We start from the raw sequence: 27638 nt of genomic DNA on the forward strand, positions 1-27638 counted from the left end.
TGGCTACCTGTTAAATTCAGAATAAATTTTAAGATCCTTCTTCTCACATATAAAGCTCTTAATAATCAAGCTCCATCATACATCAGTGATCTGATTGTTCCATATGTTCCTAACCGAGTACTTCGCTCTCAGACTGCAGGTCTACTGGTGGTTCCAAGAATATCTAAACTTAGGATGGGAGGCAGATCTTTTAGTTATCAGGCTCCTCTCCTGTGGAACCAGCTCCCAGCTTTAGTCCGTGAGGCAGACACTTTGTCTACTTTTAAGAATTGGCTTAAAACATTTTTATTTGATAGGGCCTATAGTTAAAATCTGATGTTAGCCTAAAATCTGGACAAGTGGGGGAGTAGAGGGAGGTGGAGTGTACAGTCGGTAAAGACGGCTCTCCCTTGCCCTGCCTCCAACATGCCTACATCTAAATAGGATAGATTATCCAGAGTTATCTCTGTAGTTATGCTGCTATAGGCTTAGACTGCTGGAGGATACACTGACCACTTTTCACACTCTACTGCTTTATTCTACAATCTGCTCTTTAACTGTACTATTTTGTGCAATATCAGCTGTTAACTTTATTTTCTCTGTAAGTGTTTTTCTCCCCAGAAGAAGCTACAACGACGTTCTGCTGAGCTGTGGTGGCCTCATGGAGGGGGCCATCGTCTAGCACACTGCTGCTAACCACTTAAACATCTCTCTTTCTCCTGATAATAACTTTTTGTTTTCATTGACTTTTGATGTGCTAATACTAGTTTATCCGTTTAATTATAGATCCACTAGGATAAATACAATAAATTTTATCTTTCACCAAATACAATATTTACTAAGACATTACAATATAACTATAGACACATTGTGTGTGTGTGTGTGTGTGTGTGTGTGTGCGTGCGTGCGTGCGTGCGTGTGTGTGTGTGTGTGTGTGTGTGCCTGCTCTGTCTTCTCGATCCCCAGTGAGTCGTGGAGGATGGCTGCTTATACTGAGCCAGGATTCTCTGGAGGTTTCTTCCTGTTAAAAGGGAGTTTTCCTCTCCACTGTCGCTGCATGCTTGCTTAGTATGAGGATTGCTGTATAGTCACTGACACTAGTCAGTGACTTGATGCAATTTGCTGGGTTCCTTATATAGGAAACATTATTTCTGATTGGCTTAATGAACTGTGAATTGGAATGTTTATTATGTGAAGTGCCTTGAGACGACTCTTGTCGTGATTTGGCGCTGTATAAATAAAATTGAATTGAATTGAATTGAAGGAGGGAGTGGATCCTGAGGAAGGGGAGAGGAAAAAAAACCCGACCGGAGCGGAGATAGTAACTAACGCAGCACGAGCCCTACGTTACGAAAAAAGTAACAGAGGTTGTAAATGATGTTGGGACAGAGGAGAGGTCTGTCAGAATGAAGAAACATAATTCAACATAAAACTGAATTTAGGAAAACGTACAGCGCTCCAGTCTGCTGTCATTTACAGTTTACATTTAAGGAGTTGTCTGAATGTTCTGTTTGGAAATGACTGTCTGAGTGCAGCCTCCTCTGAGCTGTCGTTGTCTGGTTACCTTGACTACACGTGCTTGATCAGGGAACAGAGGAGGTTCTCTGGAGTTTTCAATTGTAGAATTTGAACTGGTATCGGATTGGCGCGATTTGTCTGTTGCTCCAAAAAAGGTTCTAAATCCCAGCATATCTCCAGAAGGATCTCCTTCAGGAATCAGATCAGAGCGCTCATGGAGGACGCGTTCCCTCTAGAGTGCACGCTCTGCCAAATCCTCCAATAACACAGATCTATGATGTCACATTCATGTTGGTCACAGGTGTCTCATCGGTGTCAGGTGTTTAGTGTCAGTTATGAAAAAACATTCCACCTTCATAATTATGAAATGGGTAAAATAATTTGAGGATGAGGAACATGTGTGGACAACTTCCCCTGTTCTACCACTAGATGCTGTTCCTACACATGGTCTGAGCTTTTCTTATATTTAGGAACCTTTCTATGCACGAGTACAAAATGAAGGATACCACACAACATGAATTTGTTCCTACACACAAAATCCGTAGAGATCTGTGCAAACGTATGGTTGATAATTGAGGCCCAATGTGTGTATAATTAAGTGTAGTGTTCTGAAGACCTGGCACAGCTAAATTAGGACGTGTTCACGTACCAGCTGACGGTGTGTGATGGACGTCTGTGGGTTCACTGGGGCTACTTTTCCCAACGTCATTCACGGCAACAACCCTGAAGCGGTAGGTGCAGAAGGGTCGTAGCTGGAGACTGATATCCTTCAAGCCACCAGGGACTGAACCAAATCCTTGCCACTTTGGCTTTCCCTTTTCTGTTTGCGGCTCCTCCTGGGCCTCCACGATGAACTCTAGAAAGATACATGAAATTGTTACCATGGAAGTAGGTTCTGGGATGTTTCTAGACAGTCTGAATGTAACATGTCAGAGTATTAACCCTCAGGTTCAAAATAAGTTTTGATAAAAGGACGGACAACAAAGTCCTTCAGGGGTACTTCTGAGTTACAAAAATGCTCATGAAACACGTATGTGGAGTAACCAGGTAGGTAGGTTTTAACGTTGCTAATCTGCAAAGCCTGCCTCCAGAGGGTTAACCTAAAACACAAGCGTTTTCATTTCAAAACATAGCGACATTTACATTCTGCTTCAATATCCTTTTGTATGTGTTTTCTAATGCTGTGTTTCATGCAACTCAACTTACGCTTTACTTATGAAACCCTTTTTAAGTTCATCACAGCAGATCAAAAATAAGCAGAGGAACAGCAATAAAAATCACTTTTCACTGACTAATATAAAATACACAGGTACATACACAGGTATGATATATTTGGGAGTTAGTTCTAAAACCGTATACAGTAACATTTGGGCTCAGGGTAATGGGCTCACTCGTTTTTGAATATGGAGGACTAACATTATTGTTTGAATGCTGTAAAACATTGAAACTATAGTGATCCTGTTTCTCTTTATAGTTATTAGTTAGTAGTTAAGGACATTGATCTAGCCTCCCTGTCCTCCAGTTTTGCCACCCTGACCCCAAATTTGTCCTCTACTCCCGATGATCTTGTCATTCAGTACAATAACGGTCTGGTTTCTATCCTTAATTCATTTGCTCCCATCAAATCCCGCTCTGTATATTTTACTCGGTCTGCTCCATGGTTCACCCCTGCCCTACGCTCCTTGAAAGCTACCAACCGGAGGCTTGAAAGACTCTACAAGAAAACCGGTCTCACCATCCATAAAGACTTATATTCTGCTCAAATTTCTCTCTACAAGGACTCCATCTCCCATGCTAAATCTCAGTATTACTCCGGTCTCATCTCGTCCAACTCCAGCAACACTAAGACATTATTTTCCATCATGAACAGCATTTTTCAGCCTCCCGACTCCTTACCCATCCATCTTTACTCTTCAGAAACCTGTAACTCTCTCCTTCAGTTTTTTAATGATAAGGTCAATAGAATCCATCTCTCTTTACCTCATTCCTCCCCTCCCTCTCCTGATTTATTTGAACCCTCCATTCAGTTCTCCTCCTTTGAACTTCCCCATCCCTCAGAACTACCAGATTACATCACCAAATCCAAACCTTCCACCTGTCAACTGGATCCTATTCCAACAGTTTTAGTTAAATCCTGTCTTTCTTCTCTGCTCCCTTTTATAACGGCCATTATTCATTCCTCACTATCCTCTGGTACGGTCCCCTCCCTATTCAAATCCGCTTCAGTCAGCCCTATTCTAAAAAAAACCTGGTTTAGATCCCAATGATTTCAATAACCTCCATCCCATTTCCCATCTTCCCTTCATTTCCAAAGTCCTAGAGAAAACTGTTGCATCTCAGCTCCATTCACATCTCACCCGCAATAACCTTTATGAACAGTTTCAGTCGGGTTTCCGTCCCCACCACAGCACAGAAACAGCTCTCATCAAGATCACTAACGACCTACTCATTGCTGCTGATTCTGGTTTAATCTCTATTCTCATTCTCCTCGATCTGAGTGCGGCCTTTGACACCATTTCTCATCCCATCCTCCTTAATAGACTCTCTTCCTTAGGCATCACTCACACCCCCCTCCGCTGGTTTCAATCTTACCTTAATGGCCGCACTCAGTTCATCCAGTTAAAATCCTTTACCTCAGAACCCTCCCCAGTCACGTCAGGTGTGCCCCAGGGCTCTGTCCTGGGGCCCCTCCTCTTCATAGTGTATCTCCTCCCTATCGGCAAAATCTTCCGCAAATTCAATATCCAGTTTCACTGCTTTGCGGATGACACCCAGCTCTACATTTCCAATAAGCCCAACTCAACTCTCCCACTATCCTCCCTTACACTCTGCCTCTCTGAAATCAAATCATGGTTCACCTCTAATTTCCTCAAACTCAATGGCAATAAAACTGAACTTCTTCTAGTTGGCACAACTCCACCCTCTCAACATCTGACAGCTTTTCTTTAACTATTGACAGCGCCATAGTCTCCCCCTCCCCTCAAGTCAAGAGTCTGAGTGTCATCCTCGACAGCTCACTTTCTTTTCAAGCTCACATTAACAACATAATTCGGTCAGCATACTTCCATCTACGTTCTATAAACTGTCTCCGCCCCTCACTGACCCCTCACACTGCCGCCATTCTCGTCCACAGCCTTGTCACCTCCCGTCTCGACTATTGCAATTCACTTCTTTATGGTCTCCCCAACAAACTCCTTCATAAACTTCAACTGGTCCAGAATTCAGCAGCCCGTATTATCACCAGAACCCCTTCCTTTCACCACATCACCCCGGTTCTCCAGCAGCTTCACTGGCTCCCAGTTAAATTCAGGTCCATCTTCAAAATTCTCCTCCATACCTTCAAAGCAATCCACAACCTCTCTCCTCCATATATCTCAGACCTTATAAATATTCACACCCCATCCCGTTCACTCAGATCTTCTTCTTCCATCCATCTTGCGGTTCCTTCTGCCCGTCTCGCTACCATGGGGAGCAGAGCTTTCAGCCGCTCTGCTCCTCGTCTCTGGAACTCACTTTCCCCAGACATCAGGAACATCGACAGTTTTACCCTTTTCAAAACAAAACTCAAAACACATATGTTTAAATCTGCCTACAACCTCTGATTTTATTTAACTGTTTCTCTCAGTTTTTTTTTCTTGTTTGGGTTTTATTATTGTTTTATTGTATTTTATTACGTGTTTTCTGTCAAGTGACCTTGGGTGTTCTGAAAGGCGCGTTTAAATAAAATGTATTATTATTATTATTATTATTATTATTATTATTAGTTTATTATTCTGCTTCCGTACATTTTTTTGGCATTTAACTACTTCCACAATTCTTCAACTATTTACACAATTTTGGTATCAAAACGTTCAGCTCGTTCAGCTTATGCCGGCAATGACTTTTGGTATTAAAATATTTTATAGTTTTTGAGATATTCAGCTTTTTCTGTGATTTGGTCCCGTTGAAATGAATGGGATTGCTCAATTTTCAGCTAAATCCTATCACTTTTTTGAACTCTTACGATTGATTGATTGATTGATTGATTGATTGATTGATTGATTGATTGATTGATTGATTGATTGAAATGTTTATTTGAACATGAGACAAAATATTTTTTTAAATCAGTGAACATAGTACAAAAGAAAAGATATACCAATAAAAAAGAAGTCTTTGTCCAAAGGGAGTAAGAAGAAGCAAGTGCTTATTCAATCCCACCCCCCTTGTGTCACGTTACTAATTTACTTTACCATCTATACCTACCTACCTACCTACCTACCTACGTACATATATATATATATATATATATATATATATATATATATATATATATATATATATATATACACATTTCTCCATGTATGTACATATATATGTACATACATATATACACATATATACATATACATATATGTACACACACACACACAAACTATATATATATATATATATATATATATATATATATATATATATATATATATATATATATATATATATTCTGGCCTTAGTTGGGGGGACGGATCGGGGTCGATCTGAATCTGGGGTGGGGGGGGGGACAGATCCCCCCGTCCCTCACCCTGGGTCATACACCTCCCCAAAACCCAAGAGGAGATGGCGGTTGTGTCTCGTGGGTTTGTTGGGCTGGCTCGCCATGGAGCTTTCATGAAAGCGGCAGGTGCGATAGACGGCTGTCACATTCGGATCAAGGCTCCGAGCGGTCCTGATGGTCATTGCTACAGAAACAGGAAACTGTTTCCATCCATCATCCTGCAGGCAGTTTGTGACCATCAGGGCCGCTTTATTGACACCTATGTGGGCTGGCCTGGGTCGGTCCATGATTCCAAGGTGCTCCGGCACAGCCCACTGTACAAGCAATCAGCCTATCCTCCTCCAGGGCACGTCATCCTCGCAGATGGAGGGTACCCCTGCCTCCAACATCCACTCCCCCTCATCACCCCCTACAAACGGGTGGTTCAAGGAGTGGGAGCCCAGCGCTTCAGCAGCCATCATTCCAGGGCACGCTGCATCATAGAGTGTGCTTTTGGAATGATGAAGACCAGGTTCAGGGCCATCTACCTGAAAGCGCTGGAGGTCCACCACACCTTTGTACCTCATGTAAGTTAACACAAAGTGGAAATAAACTTTGGGTGTAATCTTTGTTTTAGAATGAAATATAAATTAAATTTTTATCTCTATTGCAGTTCATCACAGCATGCACCATTCTGCACAACATCTGCCTCAGTGCTGGTGACATTGTGGTGCGGGGTTAGGGTTAGGGTTACAGGTCCAATTTAACTTCTGAAGGACAGACTTAAATGCTTCTCTCATTAACAGAAAGGAGTACAGCTGCAGGCCTCCTACAGCCGGGCCGGGGGGGGGGGGGGTGGGGGGGGGGTGGAGGCGGGAAAACTGTGCTGCTCTCTGATTGGTTGAGAGTGTTCAACCATTTTCTGTCCAAGCAGGATCGAGCACCCACACATATGATACATCAAATCGAGCAGCTTGGCCTCAGGAATCTTGTATTCAATTTTAAATGTTTTTTCTGTTACCATGGTAACACAAGTGCATAAGGATATCTCCAAAATATTCTCACTGAAATTAATGTGAAAAGCCTAATATTGAACCTATAACATACTGCTGTTTCTTATCTTTCTGAGCTCTATACACTTAAAACTAGCAGCATTGCTGACATTTTAACACTAGTCAGAAGGCAGGAACCGCCCCCTCCTCCTTTGCTGCTCTCTCATTGGCTGAGAGTTTTCAATCGTCTTCTGCCTAAAAGGAAATATGCACCCACACATATGATACATCAACTCAACCTGCTTGGTCCCAGGAGTCTTGTATTAACTTGATATTGTGTTCTGCATTACCATGGCAACGTGCTTAGCAACAACATTTAACAACATTTTAGACACAACTGTGTAAACATACTTTAATATAGAAATGTTATTCAAAGTTTAAAAGAGTCATGTGAAATTGTACATGGTTTTATTAAAGCAGACTCCAACACACGGAAGTACAAATCACTTTAACCAAGTCTCATAGGAATGAATATAAAAAGCTGAATATTGAGCCATTAACAGACTCCTGTTTTTGATCTTCTTGAACTACCTGTACTTATCTAGAAACAAGTTCAATTTGATTGACCGTCAGAAGGTGGGAAAGTGCCCCGCTCCCTCCCAGATCCCTAATTGGTTGAAAGAGATAAATCATCTTCTGGCTAGATGGAATTACACACCCACTCATGTGATACATCAAATCGATCGGCTTGGCCTGAGGAATCCATCCATCCACAAATAAATCCATACATGCTTCTATTCATCCACCCATCCATCCATCCAATAAACCATCTAATATCCATCCAACAATCTATCCGTCATTTCATTAATCCAACCATTCATCCATCCCATATCAAATCTGAACATATGTTAATCTATCAGTTTCAGATATCAGCAAATGTTTCTAAATTCACAGTTCAGCCAATCGTAAAAATGTACCCATTAAACTACTCTCATTCAAATGCCAACTTCTTCTTCTGGCTCTTGGAGTGTGCAGATGCTTTTTTCCTCCTCTCCTCCATATCTTATCCCCTTTGTCTCTCTCTGTGTGCTGGGTGCATGGCTGCTTCTGCATTTTTCTGGAAACTTGAAACTGAAATTCATTAAAATGGATCTCGTCACTTGGTCTCTCAACCCGATTGATAAAAAATTTTCTACGATGAGAACGGGAGAAGGGGCTCCGGCATGCCCCTCTGGGACAGACCCAGTTGGGACACATCATGGACTCCTGGAAACAGTGGAACTTGATTTGTTTATCTCAGCTGTCTGTGAAGGACTCTGAAGACGTGTGGATATTCATGGTGTTGGTGTCAGTTTTCCTGCTCATTGGCCTTGGAGGCTACCTGGCTTACCGAAAAACTAACGAGCTGTTGAGGAATATTGGCCTGATCCCGGAGCTCAGAGATGGTTTGCACTGCGCTGTGAATTGACAGACTCACATAATTGTTGAGATGAATCGTAAGCTTGGAACTTTGGCCGAGATTCATTCATTGGCACAAAAAATGGATGCCATCAAGGAGAGAGTGGACAAATCAGCACGGATTGGGATTGATTAATGTCTATTATTGGGATTTTGAGAGGTTGAGGACCAACAAACTGTAAGACAGAGAGGAAATTATCTCTGTCTGGCCCCAAAACAATTTCTTTTTTTTTTTTTTACCATGTCCTGTCTGGCTGTGAAGCAAGCAGAATTGATGTCTGAATGCTGGTGACAAGCCTTACAGATTTACTCTCAGGTGGAGCATCAAAGCGTTTGCTTTTAATGTCACGCCTGATACTTAAAACTTTATTGTTATTGTTGTTGAATGCATAGTAATTCCGACCAGACACGGAGACAGAGGTGAAAGAGAAAGGAAAAGAAAAGGTGGGGAGAGAGGAGGGGGGGGGGGGGTTCCACAAAAATAAACAATGAACAAGAGTCTCCTTCTAGACCTGCAGAAAAAGACAAAAAAAAAGGGACACAACAACAATACAACAAGATCTAGCTATCACTGCGTCAACTTGATGAAGAAAATATATAATCAACATTGCTTAACTGAAGAATCACGATAATAAATCACAGTGCATTAAGTGCCCACCATAGTCTTAAGACCTGTGTTTAACGTTCCCAAGCCCATACTTTTGAGAGCACCATGTGAGCACCTGTGTGTGTACACGCACTTGTTTATGTAAGGTTTCTCTACAGGAGCGTCCAACAGAGAGTGTAAGGGACCACAGATCCGCCCCCCCAAAGATGTGCAGGAGACGGGGGGAGCTCCAAGTCCCAGAGATCCAGGCGCTGCCCCAGAACACAGGAACCCCAAGGAGACTGCAACCAGGAAGGGCCCTAACCCACAATCCAGCAGGCCGGATGCAATATAGGTCAGCATCCTTGCCTGCATTCGACTTAGCAATTGTTAAAATTGGATTGGCAAGATGGCGCCTATGAGTGGCTGTGCGTCTGCTAGGCTCCTGATCTGCTTTTGGTTATTTGTTGTTTTTTATTGTTTTTTCTCTATCTGGTGCGGATTCCCTGCTAACATATGATCGAGACTTACTATTGTCGATCAGGTCCGCGATGATCAACCTCCAGAACTCCAATACCGGACCCGCTTTTCTGCCGCCTCTGGAACCTGGCGTTAACCCAGGTGTCGGCCCTTTGTTACCTGTGGGCCTACCGCTGCCCCGGAGACCATGGAAGAGGAAATGGGGGAAGAGAGCTGGCTTCTTCGTTCAGCTCCGAAAGATCCTGAGAGGCGAAGCTCTTCCCAATAGCTGCTCTGCGGCTGTGTTGTGGCGGATCCAACAGAAACTCAACGGAGTTGGGCTGATCTCGCTGCTAAATGGTTCCCCTGATGCAGGACGCTGCCTAAAGGTAAAGAACCCTGGCTGAACAACCAGTTTCTTGATCTTAGACGCTCCTATAGAAAAGCGGAACGACGGTGGAAGAGGACAGGTTTGGTTGTTCATTGTGAATATTTTAAAGAACTTCTCGAGTCATACAACGAAGCTGTAGAAAATGCCAGGTCTTCTTTCTTCAGCAACCTCATATGTCAAAATAAGAATAATCCTAAGGTTTTGTTTGATACCATCTCCAGCATCGTTTCTTCTCCTCCGCAGCAGGCTCAGCTATCTTCAGCTGATGATTGTAACACCTTTCTCCACTTTTTTGCCAACAAGGTGCTGAATCTGAGATCCAGCATTCCACCAGCCCCCCCCCCCCCCCAACCCCCAGGAGGGGAGGACCCCCAGTGCTCCGAGTCTTTCACCTCCTTCTCCCCAATTACACTAAACAACTTAGCCTCAACAATCAGTCAGATGAAACTCTCATCATGCTCTTCAGACACCTTACCTCCCTCTGTCTTAGTCGGGTCCCTTGCCTCCATCAGTCCATCTCTGTTGACTATGGTCAACAGCTCACTGAGCCAAGGCTGTTTTCCATCTTACTTTAAAAATGCAGTAGTGACTCCTCTCTTAAAGAAACCCAACCTTGACGCCAGCTCCACCAGTAACTTTAGGCCCATTTCTAAACTACCTTTCATCAGTAAAGTACTTGAGAAGGTTATGGAAACCCAACTCAGATCCTGGTTTTCCAAGTCAGAGATCTCTGACCCCTTCCAATCTGGCTTTCTGAAGCAGCACTCAACCGAGACTGCTCTAGTAAGGGTGCATAATGACCTCCTGATGGCTGCTGATGCTGGGAAATGCTTTGTCATGGTCCTGCTTGACCTCAGTGCAGCTTTTGACACTGTAGACCACAACGTTCTACTAAACAGGTTAAATGCCCAGGCTGGGATTTCAGGTTCTGCTCTAGACTGGCTCTCTATCTATCTCACAAACAGAACATTCACAGTGAAGTCAGAAGCCTTCTCTTCAGACACTGCCTCTCTAACATGCGGGGTCCCACAAGGTTCAGTTCTAGGGCCTCTACTGTTCGCATTCTATATTCTTCCTCTAGCTGCCATCATTCAATCTTTCCCAGACATCTCCTACCACGTCTACGCTGACGATATACAGCTCTATATGTCCTTCATGCCACACCAGTTGGACAGGCTGGCCACCCTTGTACTCTGCCTGACCCAGATCAGTAACTGGCTGTCCAGCAACTTTCTTGTTCTCAACGCCAACAAGACAGAGACCCTGATCTCTGCACCCCCAGAACTTCAACCAAAAATTGAGCAGGAAATTGCCTCCTTTTGCCCATCAGCCAAGGCCAATATTAGAAACCTGGGAGTTATTTTTGATCCGCTTTAAAGTTTAGACTCACACGTCAAAACCATCTCCCGCTCTTGTTTCTTCCAACTGAGAAACATTTCAAGAGTCTGTAAACTGGTTTCTACTGCAGATCTGGAAAAAATCATCCATGCCTTTGTGTCATCACGCTTAGACTATTGTAAATCTCTTTTTACTGGTCTCAGCAAAACCTCCCTCGCATGCCTTCAAGCCATCCAAAATGCAGCAGCCAGACTCCTAACCAAATCCAGCAGACGAGCTCACATCACCCCAGTTTTACAGTCCCTCCACTGGCTCCCGGTAGAATTTAGAATACAGTTTAAAGTTTTAGTCTTGACCTATAGAGCGCTAAACAACCTGGCTCCAAGCTATTTATCTGAGCTTTTATCCCCACACACCACTTCACGGAACCTCCGATCCACATCTGAAAACCTCCTGGCTGTTCCTCGAACCAGACTAAAAACCAAAGGGGACAGGGCCTTTCAGTCTATTGCCCCCAGACTTTGGAACAATCTGCCTTCAAATCTCCGTCTCTTGAAATCTGTAGAAGTCTTCAAAAAACCTCTTAAAACTCACATTTTCATCCAGGCTTTCCCCCGCTAAATATTCTAAAAGATGGCTTTGTTCTTGTTCACACCTTGACTTTGTTTTTACTCCTGATTTTGGTTACTATTGTTATCACTGCTATTGTTTTTATGATGTTTTTACTGGTTTGAGGTATTTGCCCTGATTGTACTCATGTTGTACAGCGCTTTGTGATTTATTTCTGTGAAAGGCGCTATATAAATAAACTTTACGTACTTACTTAAAGCTGGTGTGACAACCACGATTCCAAGCGATGTTTTGACCACAACTTAAACAAATACAATCCCTGACGGTGTAACCACAGTTCCAAATAATGTTTTAACTACTAGCGCTACAACTACTGTAATCCCTGATGTTTTGACAACCACAATCCCGGTGAAAGATTGGTGGTTCAACTGGAGCTCTCCCTCTCTCTTACAGCTGGTGACTCCACCGGTTTTGAAGATCTAAAACAACGCCAAATAGCAAGTTGAGAAGCGTAACCACTAAGCCACCTGTTAGTACTACAACTCCCACAGGAAGTGTAGCCATGAAATCTGGTTCTCCTACAGCAACCTCTGGTAGTGACCATGTTTGTAATCTTACTCGGGGAGGACAAAATGAACTAGAAGTAACCAATCGCAAAGCTGTACCTAAGCCATCATTTGGGCCAATTAGACCTAGGTCCGGAAGAAACATAGGACCTATCTCCCCTAGGGCGAGTAGACCACTACCTATAAAGGATAAGCTTTGGGATGTTGCCATGCAAAATAGTTGGTATAAATGGGCTTTGTATACAACAAGAGAGATGACTCCTAATGACTGCATAATGTGCGCTCAAGCACCTGGAATGCTACCTGAGGTAGTTCCAGAAAAATATACTTCTAGTGAATGTGCCATCGTGCAACGGTGCACGTGTAAGACTAAAGAGGAAATAGAGATCAATAAAAAGATTCCACCTCTTCTTAAGTTGCCATTGTGTGGACTTCAATGCAGATTGCTCCATGGCACGTGATAAGTACAAATATGTAAAAAAGAAATATGCAGAATATAACATCCTAGATGAATGTGCCAAATTTGCAATCCAAACAGACCAGAATGGTCCTCCAACAGACTACAAAATTGACTATAGTGCTGATTATAAATGTTTTGCAAGTGGAGGTTTCGCTGACGATGAAGGAGTGGACGTAGGTAATACATCTGTCAACTATAAAGTCACTTGGGTATTATCCTGGTTCCCGCATGCAAATATGACACCACTTCTTATTGACACCCCTGTTGGGTATGAAAACCCTGTAACTCTTAGTCAGGGTTGTGATGACATATCAATGACAATTCCTGCTCTTAGTCTACTAGGTGAGCAAGACATTCCAGTGGCCGACAGCTACTGGATGTGTGGTGGTGATGTTCTAATGAATGTTTAGCCAAGTTTTTGGGTTGGGTTGTGAACACTAGTGCGTATGAAAGTTCCAGTGACTATTTTGCATGAAGGTGTGAGTGAATTACTCCAGTTGGAGACTACCAATAGACGCAGGACAAAGAGGTATGATGTGTTTGATCATAAGGTACATTTAAATGCCATAGGGGTTGCCGACAGGAATTCCCGTTGAATTTCAAGCAAGAGATGAGGTAATAGCTGGTGTAGTGACAATTCTTCCTTGGATAACAATAAATAAGAATGTGAAATGGATCAACTATTTCTATTTTAATCAGCAAAGAGTCTTCAATTACCCCCGTGTGGTTCTGGGATTCTTGCTCACCGTTCTCATGATCATTTTGACCCCACGGGATGAGATCTTTCGTGGAGCCCCAGATCGAGGGAGATTATCAGTGGTCTTGTATGTCTTCCATTTTCTGATAATTGCTCCCACAGTTGATTTTTTCACACCAAGCTGCTTGCCTATTGTAGATTCACTCTTCCCAGTCTGGTGCAGGTCTACAATTCTTTTCCTGGTGTCCTTCGAAAGCTCTTTGGTCTTGGCCATAGTGGAGTTTGGAGTCTTGACTGTTTGAGGCTGTGGACAGGTGTCTTTTATACAGATAATGAGTTCAAACAGGTGCCATTCATACAGGTAACGAGTGGAGGACAGAAAAGCTTCTTAAAGAAGATGTTACAGGTCTGTGAGAGCCAGAGATTTTCCTTGTTTGAAGTGGCCAAATACTTATTTTCCACCCTGATTTACAAATAAATTCTTTAAAAATCCTGCCATGTGAATTCATGGATTTTTTTTCACATTCTGTCTCTCACAGTTGAAGTGTACCTATGATGTAAATTACTGACCTCTGTCATCATTTTAAGTGGGAGAACTTGCACAATCGGTGGCTGACTAAATACTTTTTTGCCCCACTGTAAAAGCTAATAATTCATGATGAAGCCAGCAGGTTGCCCTTGAGGCTAACAACGAACACTAATCAACCAATCCTATAGACGGCAGTGAGGCAGCATAATAAATCATAGAAGGAGGTGAACGTGGATTGAACAGTAGAGTGGGGGACGGGTGCAGGGAGGGTGCTAGTTTAGAAGATGCTCTCTGAAGAGCTGATCCTTCAGGTTTCTTGGAAATCGACAAGGAAGCCCCTGTTCTTGTAATGCTTGGTAGGTCATTCCACATCTGTGGAACGACACATGAAAAGTCTGGATTGTCTTGAGCATGGTGTAGGCACTGCTAGTTTGATGACCAGAGCGGCCGAGCCGTGACGTAAGCCTCCACAAGAGGATCTAGGTAGATGGGAGCTGTACCATCCAAGACTTTGTATGCTAGTGCTAGCGATTTGACTTTGATACGTGCAGCTAGCGGTAATTAATGAAACTCGTAAAAGTTTACTTTAGAGTAGTAAACAATAATATAACTTGATTAGTTTGCTGACCATTTCAGCTTGTCTGTCACCTTCATCAGAGCATCCACAGACATTACTGTTGCTCTGCTGCTGTTTGTGAGCAGTAGAGGCCGATGATGCCCCCTACTGAATGCAAATTTCTTCTTAAGAACCACATCCTGTGTGTGATCTAACATGTCATCCTTCACCTCTGTCCATGGTTAGCATCATTTGTCTCCTTATTTCAACCATCATTTGTATTTTTTGGTTCTGCTGTTATGAACCTCGATTATTCCCAGCCCATTATATGGTTTTCTCATGCACAGTGATCTGCTATGGCCGATTTCCTGATTCTCTTCTCGTCTTCTTGTTTGTGGCTTTTGTGTGTTTTGCAAGTTTCTATTTCCCATTTTTTGGGTTACAGTTTACCTGTTTCTCCTATGTATTCCTTATTGCAAAATTTGCATGGGATCTTGTATTATACAGCATTTTTGTTCTAATTGAATTTTGTCTTTTTGAGTGCAACACTTAAGGGAACAGAAATTAACCCTTAATTAGCTCATTAATCAGCAACAAACCATTTACTTTCAGTTAACAAACCATGATTAATGGCTTATTTAGATCAAACTTTTTATTTATGGCCTGTTAATATTAGAATTACAGCATTGGTAATAAGCTGTTAATAGGTGCTTAATAATGACTAGTTCAGACTTAGTATTCCACTAATATGCATATTAATTGGCAGCTAATTAATGTTTAATTTCTGTTCCCTAAAGTGTTTCTATTGTGTTTTTCACACTGCTCTTTGTACTTCTTGTTTTCTGGTATCTTACCCACACTTTAAATTTATAATTTTGTGGATTTATTTCTATGATTTTTCATGGTTAATTATGGTCATTATTTTACACACAATGTTTTCATTTAATACAAGTCATGCATTTTCTCTAGTTGGCATGTATTCATACAGTGAATCAGACTTTTATCACGGCTGTACACTAAGATATGACTGACATGATCCCAAAACTGAAGTTGCTGAAAGAGACATAAATTCCTAATGAAAGCATGTGTGTTTGTCAAGAGTACTTGAGCCTGGGGAGTACCTGTAATGGGGCTATTGTGTGACGGTCCTGGGATCCAGCTGAGAATTACATTGCTGCCCTTAACATCCGACAGAGTCAGGGAATGAGGAGAGTCTGGTGGACCTACGGACACAAGAAAAACTGTTGGAACTCAATAAAAACACCAGACACATCCTAATCTTGTAAAAGAATAAACCCATTGTCTTCACATCTTTAATTTCATACAATAAAATACAATCAAATACCTGTAATGCAGAACCAGAACCAAGTAAGTGCAAATTAATGATTATTTTCAGATTAAGAATTAAATTCCAAACTCATGGACTCAACAAAATTCCATTGTGGTAAAAAGTTGGAGGTTCTAAGTTTATTTATTGATTGATTTGACAATTATCATGTTAATTGTGGTTAATTAATTTGTCATAATTACTTTGTATGGTTTTAATAATGTTTATTAAATTGTATTCTATAACTTGACTGTTGCTGCATGCAGGTTTTTGTTGTAGAAGGAAAGCCAAGTGAGATAATAATAATAATAATAATGCATTTTATTTATAAGCGCCTTTCAAAAAACACAAGGACACTGCAGCAGGCATGGGGAAACCTGGTCCTCGAGGGCTGGTATCCTGCATGTCTTATTATGATTAAATGGTTGATTCACCAGCTCATCAGGCTCTGCAGAAGCCTGTTAATCACCTGCTGATTGAAATCAGATGTACTGAAGCAGGGTTGAAACTAAAATATGCTGGATACCGGCCCTCGATGGACCAGGGTTCCCACCCCTGCTTTAAAGCAATAAACAAACAACAAAGAAACTAAGTGAAACAACAGCAAAAAATACATCAAAAACAAAAACTAGATTTAAAAAATAGTTGGAACAGGTGGATTTTGAGTCTAGCTTTAAAGGTGGAAAACAAGTCAGAGTTATGGATGGCTTGGAGGTAGGGACGGGTACCTTTGACATTTGAATTGATACGGTACCAATACCCAGTACCTACAAATCAATATTGGTACTTAATGGTACCAATTTTTGATACTTTTGACTGTTTAATAATTATTTAAATCGCTTTTTAAATTAAATATATATTATTTTCCCAATATATAACCATATTTGATAAATACCATGATAAATAGCATACAAACTGTTTGTATTTTATCATCATAGTGTCACGAGTTGGTTCAGGAGGAAGTTAGGACCCACGATGCAGAGAATCAGATGGACGAGGCAGGGGTGGAAGATGAAATAAAATCCTTTATATAGGGATAATCCAAAAAGGCAGGAAGCCAAAAACCAAAAATCCAAAATGGCTAAATCAGAGATCCAAAAACACTAGAAGCTAGAGACACTAGAAGCACTGGAAACACTGGAGAGCACACGAGACGAGTATGACAGAAAAACAATGGACCGACAAAAACACTGATACACAGACAGGGTTTTATACACTGGGGAGGATGAGAGGGAGATGAACTGCAGGTGTGTGGGGAGAGAGAGCAGGTGAACTCAGTTACTAATCAGGGAGGAAACTAACATGATCTAAGAATAAAACCTAAAGACAAGAAGAGCAGGAAACATAACTAATAATCTGGGGGGGGGCGGGGGGGGACCACAAACACCGGTGCGGGGAAAAATGGGGAACACCAGGAGACACAAGAGGAAGATGCAGACAAGGACACATGAGGGTGCTAGGAGACACAAAAGGAAGACCTAGAGAGGGATGGAGAACACAAGGAGACACATGAGGGGAGATGCAGACTCAGACTATGACATAGTGTACAAAATTCTTCAACATGAAAATCTTTAACAAAAACTGTTTCTAAATGATGCAAAAACAAACCCAGCTCCATGTAATACTAATCCTCTTCTATGTCCTCTGGAATAACTCTGATGAGGAGACCATGTATTATAAACTACAGATGAAACTAAAACAAACTTCGATACCATACAACAGTTTGTAATTTAATATTGTGGTGTTTCACAAACTAAACCAGCTCCATGTACTCCTGTTCCTCTCCTTTCTCCTCTGGACAAACTGTGTGATGGTGGGTCTTTGTAGTTTTATAAACTGCTAATTACACTGAAGAAAACATCTCTGCTGTGAACTAAATTTACTGTGTATCTTCATTCCTTTGTCGTTCTTTTTCAAACTGTTTATTTTTCCTAATTGAAAGTTGGAATTTCCGAGGAGAAAGTGAACGCACCATTAGCTATGTAAACATAAACTAAACTATCAAGCTAACGTTATCTTAAACAGTTTATTTAGCTGCTGGACCAGATTAAGATGCCTCAAACTCGGATTGTTGTCGCTGGTTTCATCATCACCCAACAGCCCATCACATTTAGTGAAGTGAAGCAAAACTTTAGAGTGCGTTTGCTTTTTTCTAGTCATAATTTCTGTGTTCCGAGGAGAAAGCGAACGCACCAAGCTGAATGGAAGCCAACATATAAAGCTAACATTTTATTTACCTACTGGAGCAGATTAAGAGGATGACACCTCACTTAGATCGTTGTTGCTGGTTTCTTCATCACTCAGTTACCCATCAAATTTGGTGAAGTGGACCCAAACTTCAGAACGCTTCCTCTCTGCCATGCTGCTTTGTTTACAGCTCGCCCACAGTGACTGACGGCATGCGGCACATGTACCAAAAAAAGGCACCCTTTCATATGACGTAAATCGGTACTAAGTCGCTATTATGGAATTCGGTCGGTGCCTTAAAAAGTACCAAATTCGGTACCCATCTCTAGTTGAGGAAGATAATTCCAGAGACAGAGGGCAGAGCAGCTGAAAGCTCTGCTCCCCATTGTGCTGAGACAGAAAAATGGAACAGACTAAAGTCGTCAATTGCACTTTTTAAACGAGGCAGGCCTGGGAACGAGTCGCTGTACCTTGAGATTAATAGTCACGGCTCTAAAGCTGATCTTCAATTGTGTGTCACACCTCACGTGATCGGGATGCAGAAAACTCATGAATTATCCATCCAACCATCATTCCATTTTCAGCTGCTTACCCGGTGTCAGGACGCAGGGGCGCCAGCCTAAGCAGGGAGGACCAGAATCTTAAGGCATGGCCAGCTATGAGACGTAGTCTCTCCAGCATGTCATGGGTCTTTCTTTAGGTTTTCTCCCAGTTCTGTCAACCTAACTAGATGCCCGAGCCACCTCAACTTGTTCCTCTTCATGTGAAGGAGCAGCGGAACTACCCTGAGCCCCACCCAGATGACTGAGCTTCTCAATCTATCTCTAAGGGAGAGCCCAGCCACCATGCGGAGAACACTCACTTCATCCGCTTGTATCCACAATTTCATTTTTTCAGTTACTACCCAAAGCACGTGACCATAGGTGTAGGCTGACCGGTAAAACGAGAGCTTTTCCTTCTGGCTCAGCTCTCTCTTCACCATGACAGACTGGTACAACGTCTGCAACACTGCAGATGCAGCACTAATCCACCAATCCATCCCACACTCCATCTTTCCCTCGCCTGTGAACAAGATACTAGATACGAGATACTTAAACACCTCTACTTGGGCCAGGACCTCATCCTTGACCTGAAGAAGGCATTCTACCCTTTTCGGCCTCAAGACATTGGTCTCAGATTTAGAAGAGCTGATTCTCATCCCAGCTGCTTCATGCTCGGCTGCGATCTGCTCCAGTTCACGTTCTGATGATGACCGCATTCCGCTTCACCTGCTGGTACCCATCAGCTGCCTCTGGAGTCCCACAGGCCAAAATACCCAATAGGACTCTTTCTTCAGCTTAACAGCATCCCTAACCAGCAGGTTCGGGAATTGCCTCCACGACAGGTACCAACAACCCTGCAGCCGCAGTTTCGGTCAGCCGCCTTGACAGTGGACGTACATAACATGGTCCACTCAGACTTAATGCCCCCTGCCTCCCCTGGAACATTTTTGAAGTTCTGTCAGTGGTGGGAATTGAAACCTCTTCTGACCGGACACTCTGCCAGATGGTCTGCCAGCTTCTGCATTTCACACTTAGACAACAAATTGTGAAAGAGTGGAAAAAGCTAGAAACATCCTGATTCTTCCTCATGAAAGAAAACTAGAGAATATGGTCATAGAGCACAATACTCTGTGACTCTTTAAAAAAAAACTGTAAAAACACTCCAAAATGCTGGCAGTCAGGGTCTTTCTATCAGAAAATGGGTGGCAGTTAACAAGAGAGCAGTTTCTGTTCTGAGACCGGGGCAAAGACCAGACTGAAACGTTCACAAAGACTATTTTGTTCCAAGTGAGACTGGAGCTGAGAGCCAACAACTTTCTCTAGAATGTTTTAAATGAATGGTAGGTTAGAAATGGGGTGAAGGTTATTAAAATCATTTGGATCTGCACCTGTTTTGTGTGTGTGTGTGTGTGTGTGTGTGTGTGTGTGTGTGTGTGTGTGTGTGTGTGTGTGTGTGTGTGTGTGTGTGTGTGTGTGTGTGTGTGTGTGTGTGTGTGTGTGTGTGTGTGTGTGCGCGCGTGTGTGTGTGTGTGTGTGTGTGTGTGTGTGTGTCTTGATATCAAAACTTCATTAAAAATATTTTTGGAGGTTTTAAATCCCAACAGACATGGAGACAGACATTACAGGGGGGTTAACTTAGGTTATCTGTTAAATATGCCCAAGTCCATACTTGTAAGAGCCCCATGTGAGCGCCTGTGTGCGTACATGCACTTGTGTATGTAATGCTTTGCTACAGGAGTTTCCAATAGTGAGTTGAAGGGGCCACAGACCTGACCCGAAGGACGTGTGGAAGCCAAAGTGGTGCCAAACCTCAGAGATCAAGAGGTCTCCCTGGAGCATGAAGACCCCAGGGAGACCACTGCCAGAGAAGCCCCAACCCCCCTCCCAAGAGGTGCAGCGGATTCCCCTGGGGCCGCAACTATCAGTCGTGCCAGAGCCTCGGGAGATAATGACGGCAGGCCCCCAGACCCACCCACAGCCGCCCACCCCAGAGCAGGACAGGCTCAGAATGTAGCAGCCTGGATCCAAATGCTGTCCAATCCCAGCAAGGACCTGGCAGAACCAGGGGACCACGAACCCACCAGGCAGCCATCAGGAGTGACCTGACAGATGCCACAAACTTCCAGCCCCACCTCGGGAGCTGCAAATACGCAGGCAGACCAAGACACCACACATCAAAAGAAACCTGTTTTTTAAGTTTGGGAGTAACTGCAGCAGTTTTTACTTGAAATGGAACTATACCATTAGGGAGAGTGGAATGTGTAATGGCAGTTAAAACTGCCTCATCAACTGTGCTGATATGTTGAATTTCTTCAGCTGCCTCAGGAAGTTCATCCTCTGCTGGTTCTATTTATGACGGAGGTGATGGTAGGCTACCACTTGAGCTCCTGGGTGATGGTGGTACCCAGAAAGCGACATGAGTCCACCATCGTGCTGGGAGTGTCAGACAGGAATTTGAGGGGGAGGGCTGTGTGATTCCTAAAGTCCACAATGACCACTGCTGTCTTCTGAGCATTTATCACCAGGTTATTGTGGCTGCACCAGGACACCAGCCGTTCCACCTCCATTCTGTGGGCAGACTCCCCAACAGTGATGATTCTGTTGATGGTGATGTCATCTGTAAACTTGATAAGTTTTACTTCCCTCTGATCGCTAGGAGTATGGTGGATATGAGGGAGTAAAGAAATTAAAGTGTATTAATGAGACGAACCAAGTTTGTTTCTCTTAAAAGAGTTTATTAAAAGGAAAGTAGCCCTTGTCCCAGTTATGGAGAAAGAGAATAGCAAAGAACAAAAATGGCCATCCTACACCTGGAAAAATGAACGAAGGATCTCTAATAACAAAAAGTGCCAGCTCTTAAGACTGGGATAAATCAGAATTAACACAAAGGCTCCAACCAAAAATGGCTGAGCAGGGTCTCTCCAAAGGAATATGAATAACACAAAAGACTATCTTAAAGTAGTCATTAACTATATCAACATGCTCTCTACCCAATAGGGTAGACTAGTTATACTCAAAACCACTCAGGTTATCCAAAGTCTATAAAGTCAACGAACGAGAGGGAGAGATGAGTGAGAACACCTCCGTGCCCACACTCTTCTGGTTTCTCACCCCCTGAAACATCTCTAGGTGCTCCCTTTTTACAGGCCCTGAGGGGAATGAGTGATGATGGTCCACAGGTCAGAGAGATTCTTCCCCAGCCTCACTTCCTGCTTCTGGTCTGTCAGGAAGTCAGTGATCATGCGGCAGAAGTGATCAGGCACGTTCATCTGGAACAGTTTGTCTTGGAGAAGGTCTGGAAGGATTGTGTTGAAGGCAGAGCTGACGTCGACCAAAAGGATCCTGGCGTAGGTACCCAGGGAGTCCAGATGCGGCAGGATGAAGTGTAGAGCCATGTTGATGGCATCATCTACAGTCCTGTTGGTTCAGTAGGCAAACAGCAGGGGGTCCAGGAGGGGGCCTGTGAGGGTCTTGGGGTGGGGGAGAACAGTTGCTCAGATGGCTTCATGACCACAGATGTCAAAGCCACAGGTCATTGAGTCCAGTGATACTTGGCTTCTTGGAGACGGGGGCTATGGTGGAGGTCTTGAAGCAGGCGGGAACATGGCATGCCTCCAGTGAGGAGTTGAAAATGCCCATAAACGCTGGGGCCAGCTCTTCAGCACAGTGTGCACAGAGTGGCAGGAGATACACTATTGGGCTCTCCCATCCCTGGGGCTGAGGTCAATGAGTTGGTCAAAAAGCTCCGTGCTGACAAGGCTCTGGGTGTGGATGAGATCCTTCAGGTCTTCCGGGAGTGTGGGGTACCAGGCCCTCTATTACGAGCTGTTAGGTCTCTTTCTGACCGGAGTCAGGAAATAAGTCAGAAGACGACTGGGTCTTGGTAAAATTGTGAAATAAAAATTTTATACTACAATTAAATGCAGATTAAACACATCACATCACATCTGTATGATGTATAGATTGTTTAGTGTACTTTTCTTATTTTTTTAAAATACATTTTGTAATTTATATCTTCCTCTACTTCTTCCTGTGAGACTAGTGAAACAGCGCCCTAGCACCCCCTTATGGATGAGCAGCCACTGTTTGGATACTCACCTCACCGCCAAACGTTGACATTACTCTTCTTCTTGTTCTTCTTTTGTTGTTATTTATCATTTTGTTGTATTATCATTTGTTTGGCCTTAGGGTTAGGGTCTGGATGTTGTAGGGCTGTGTTGGTTGACGTGGCTCAACAGTATAGCGTGGACATTGAGGGCAGTTCCACTGGACTGGAAGACTGGGGTGGTGGTCTACCTATTTAAAGAGGGGGGCCGCAGGGTGTGTTCCAACTACAGGGGGATCACGCTCCTGAGTCTCCTTGGTAAGGTCTATTCAGGGGTTCTGGAGAGGAGGGTCCGGCAGATTGTCAAACCTTGAATTCAGGAGAAGCAATGTGGTCCTGGCCTTGGAACACTGCACCAGCTCAATATTCTTACGGTGTTGCAAGTTCCCACATGCCAAAAACAGTGGCAAAAGACGGAGTCAACAGGTGGGCCACAGAGATAAGATTGGACCCACAGTGAAATACACTGAACTTGCTCCTGCGAGTAAAATCAGCCAGAAGACGAAAAGGAGGGACCCAAATGAACAACACGCACTCAAGCTGGGACAGAAGAAGATCAACTGAAGATAAAGCATCTCAGAAGAGGACAAGCCCTCCATGGAAAGTTCTGGACTTTGGGGGGAGCTGAAGATCAGTTTACAAATGTGACATCATATGAGTTTGGCTGTTTGACGCAAGTCAACCATTTATTCTCAGGAAGATTTTAGCATTAGCATCCTCCACAGGGGATAGGTTAGTTTTATATTTACTTATTTTTTGTATTTTGCATGATGAGTGTAAAAAGGGCAGCAGAGAGAGAGAGAGAGCATGCAAGTTTGTTTTAGTCTGAGACGAAGACTTAGAGTTGGCGCAAGTCAACTAATTATTCTTAGTTAATTTTAGGATTAGCATTCTCCTTGGGGGTAGTGATCAGTCTTATATCTACCTATTTTTTGTATTTTTTAATCTTGTAATAAACTTTTTGGAAAAAGAATCCACATTCCTGATTCTTAAAGGTCCTTTTTAAAGGTTTGAGTGGGGGCCCCGATCCGAATCAATAAGGAGAGGTAAGCATATTTTAATCACAGGTTCCTGAATTTTCAGGATTTGCTTTACAGTTTGTGACAGATTAAGAAAAAGAAACCTTAGGTGAAGAAGCTAGTCCTCTCCTCACCCGTGAGTAACGAGACGTCCTAAGGATTGATAAGCCAAAACATTAGTAGGTTAAAATAGACTCTGTTTGCAAGTGTGAAAAAGCCTCTGCCAGCGTGGGAAGGTTGGATTAATTAGAATTAATTGATAAATCTATGTTAGCCTGATCAACTAACAAGAATCATTTTCTAGTTACCACCGCCCACAAAGCTGACAGAGGCGCAAATTAATCCTAATATGACCCAAAGAATTGTCAGCATGGATGGCCCCCAGCTGAACTTCCGCTTTAGTATTTAGAACCACTAAATAGCGGGAGAAACTAAAAAGAAAGTGTGCTATCACAAAATAACGAGTACGGCATATCATTCTCGCCTTAAAATAGGAAACTGATTCTAATTAGGGAGTCCAAACCAGGGTCTAATTCAATAAAACTCACCGACGCCCCACGAACCCTGAGAAAGCAGCGCAGTCTTAGGTTCTAACGCACATGTGTCAGACACAAGGCCCGCGGGCCAGATGCGGCCCGCGGAGCATTTTTATGTGGCCCGAGAGATAAATATCAAAAATATATTAAAACTGGCCCGCTGGCCGATTTTACTGCAAAGATTTCAACTTCCTTGATGCTTTGTGGCGTCAGCGCGGATGCGACGCGCCCCCTCCTTTGTGTTTTTTCCAGCCCGAGGCAGTCAGGGGTAGTTGGGTGTCTGCAGCTCCGCTGTCTTGGAGAAACTACACTCCTCTCACTCAGCGCCGAGTTCACTCAGCTGTTTTCTGACGTTGAAGCCCAGAAACGGAGATTCTAGCTGCTCAGTAATGTGTTCACGACTGAAAGAGAACGTTTTTCAACTAACGTCCAGACAGAGCCGATATAACTCCAGCGAGCAGCGACACGCTCTAACCAGCATGGCTCTGTGGTTGCTGTAGTTTTTATTTTTCCTCCCCGACACACAACAACGTGGTCCAGCTGCTCAGACATGTTCAGCAGCACAAACCTATGTGAGCACCTGTTGTCATCTAATGTTGTCATTATTATGATGAAGATGAACAAAACAACAGGAGTCTCCTCCTCAGCTCAGATCAACCCCATGATGCAGGTATCTGGCTGGAACAGGTGAGCATCACAGTAAACCAGTGGAGCAAACTGAGCTTTAAATATGTTGGTTTGATGCTCTTTTTCTGCTCCAAAACATGAAAGTTAACAGGTGAGATGTTGCATTTTCATTTAAGATAAAATATTTTTATTTTGTTGTTGGCCCGTGAGAAAAGATTTAACCTACAGTAAACAGGAAGTGGAAAGGCTGCAGATAGATGAATAGAATAGAAAATCCCTTTATTGTTCCTCAGTGGGGAAAGCTAGACGTCACAGCAGCGATGACACGTATTACAGGAGAATAAAAGGAGGATAAAAAATAAGAAAAATGAATAAACAAGAAAACATAAATCCTGAATAGATTTTAAAAATGCTGATTATATCACAAGTAATGAATACCACTGATGTGTTTTATTTAAAACTGACTTGCTCGTGTGTAATTTGGTTATTCCACATTCAGTGTTAATGCAGAAATATGTTTGTTTCCAAATTTAAAGGTTCAAAATTACATATATATTGATAAAGAAAATGTGCAAATTTGCGTCACTTTTTCAAAAAATATTAAGTTTGGTCCTCGACTCCGTCCCAGAGTTTCATTTCGGCCCCGTGTGAGTTTGAGTTTGACACCCCTGTTCTAACGGAACCAACAAATAGGAAACGCTCGTGACAACGGGGGTCTGGAAAGTGTGTGGGAGTTGTGTTTTGTGGATTTGGAGAAAGCGTTTGACCGCATCCCTTGGGGGGCTCTGAGGGGGGCCCTGTGGGGGGTACTTCGGGAGTATGAGGTACCAGGTCCTTTGATATGGGCTGTTAGGTCCCTGTATGATTGGTATCAGAGCTTGGTCTGCATTGCCTGCGGTAGGTCAGGCTCATTCCCAGTGAGAGCAACGTGGGTGTTGTATGGATGTAATGTGGTGAAAGGAGAGCTGAGCCAAAAGGCAAAGTTTTCGATTTACCGGTCGATCCACATTCCTACCCCCACCTATGGTCATGAGCTTTGGGTAGTGACCAAAAGAATGAGATCATGATATAAGCGGCCAAAATTAGTTTTCTCCACAGGGTGGCTGGGATCTCCCTTAGACGGTGAGAAGATTAGCCATCCTGGAGGGGTTTGGAGTCGATCCGCTGCTCCTCCACATTGAGAGGAACCAGTTGAGGTGGCTCAGGCTTCTGATTAAGACGCCTCCCTGGTGAGGTTTTCTGGGCACGTCCAACTGGGAGGACACCTAAAGGGAGACCCAGGACACGTTGGAAGGACTATGTCTCTAGCCTGGCCAGGGAACGTCTTAGGATTTCCTAGAGGAGCTGGCCCAAGTGGCTGGGAGAGGGAAGTCTGGGCCTCCCGGCTTAGGCTAGTGCACCCGTGACCTAACCCTGGATAAGCAGCTGAAAATGAATGGATGGAAGAGTACAGTATAGTACAAAATAACCACTTATAATAGAGTGTTTTTTTTTTATATTTTCATTCTAGTCCTTGGGAACCACTGTCCTGTTAAAATTCCAGCTTAACTCCATGTAATATAAAGAAGAAACATCTAAATGATGCAGAACAGAGCGACAATGTCAGAGGACAACAGACAGTTAAATGTCCAGCAAGTTGCTGATGCCAGGAATATTGTGTTCTTCCCTGTACCAAAACAATTCCATGCTTAACTTCTCTAGCGGCACCATCTGGAGACTAAGTCTGAAACAGTGTTTCCCAACCCTGGTCCTCAAGACCTGCATGTTTTCCATGTCTCTGCTTCAGCACAACTGATTTACTAGTCCTGCAGATGCCTGTTAATCACTCATTCATTGAAGTCAAGAGTGTGGCAGCAGGGAAACACTGGTGTTTGAAAGGAGGCCCAGGGTTGGGAGAAACTGGTCTAAACAACCTCTCATGGTGACATGGAGCTTCAGCTACAAGGTCTACTGCAAAAGTCGAGACTTTTCCCTTTTAATAAAATGATTCTTATTTTGTCTAATAAAATAATTACTTTTAATCCACAGGTTGTTTACAGTCATGTTTATCTAAAGTAATTTAATAATGCCTTTACTGCTTCATAGTGTAGTGGATCAAAGGTCAAATTTACATAAAAAATTACCAGTAAGTAACCTTTAATTTGCAGACATAAACACCCCATCTGTCTGACCTCCAAACCAGAAAGATCTGCACCAGACCTTGTTACCGTACAAAGAAGAAATAACATCTTCAGCCAAGGTCTCATGCAGTGACTACAATTTATAAGTTGAAATAATCCAATGTGTTGAATGAACAAGAACAAGATTAGCATTTTTTTCCCCACACAAAGTTAAACAAAACAAAGTGTGTGTGTGTGTGTGTGCGTGCGTGCGTGCGTGCGTGCGTGCGTGCGTGCGTGTGTGTGTGTGTGTGTGTGTGTGTGTGTGTGTGTGTGTGTGTGTGTGTGTGCGTGTCATCTGCAGATGATGGTGGACCTGCAGCATAAAAGCCTCCTGGCCCAGTTCCTCATGGAGCAGCATACCAGAGCACATTGTCTCTGATCTGTTGTCTCATCAAACAAGCTTTGTTTTAGGTAACCTTATCGTAACAACTTGGTGTGATTCTGTGCTGGAGGTGAAACTCAGAACTAGGACTAGTGATGGAGAAACTGAAGCTTTCCAAACCATTGAACCAATATGAAGCAAA

General features: G+C 43.1%; 1 protein-coding gene across 7 annotated transcripts in view; it reads right to left on the reverse strand.

Annotated features, from left to right (window-relative positions):
* The window catches only part of LOC107390570 (neural cell adhesion molecule L1.1), a 350852-nt gene that overhangs the window by 203033 nt on the left and 120181 nt on the right, over positions 1 to 27638 (reverse strand). For all 7 annotated transcript variants that reach the window (XM_070555506.1, XM_070555509.1, XM_070555505.1 and 4 more), the window contains 2 exons: positions 15731 to 15832; positions 2147 to 2353 (listed from right to left, as the gene is read on the reverse strand). In XM_070555506.1, coding sequence (XP_070411607.1) covers positions 2147 to 2353; positions 15731 to 15832 — 309 coding nt within the window. The remainder of the gene's footprint in view (positions 1 to 2146; positions 2354 to 15730; positions 15833 to 27638) is intronic.

This window comes from Nothobranchius furzeri, chromosome 10 (genome assembly GCF_043380555.1).
Source record: "Nothobranchius furzeri strain GRZ-AD chromosome 10, NfurGRZ-RIMD1, whole genome shotgun sequence".
In the NCBI taxonomy this organism is placed as follows: Eukaryota; Metazoa; Chordata; class Actinopteri; order Cyprinodontiformes; family Nothobranchiidae; genus Nothobranchius; species Nothobranchius furzeri.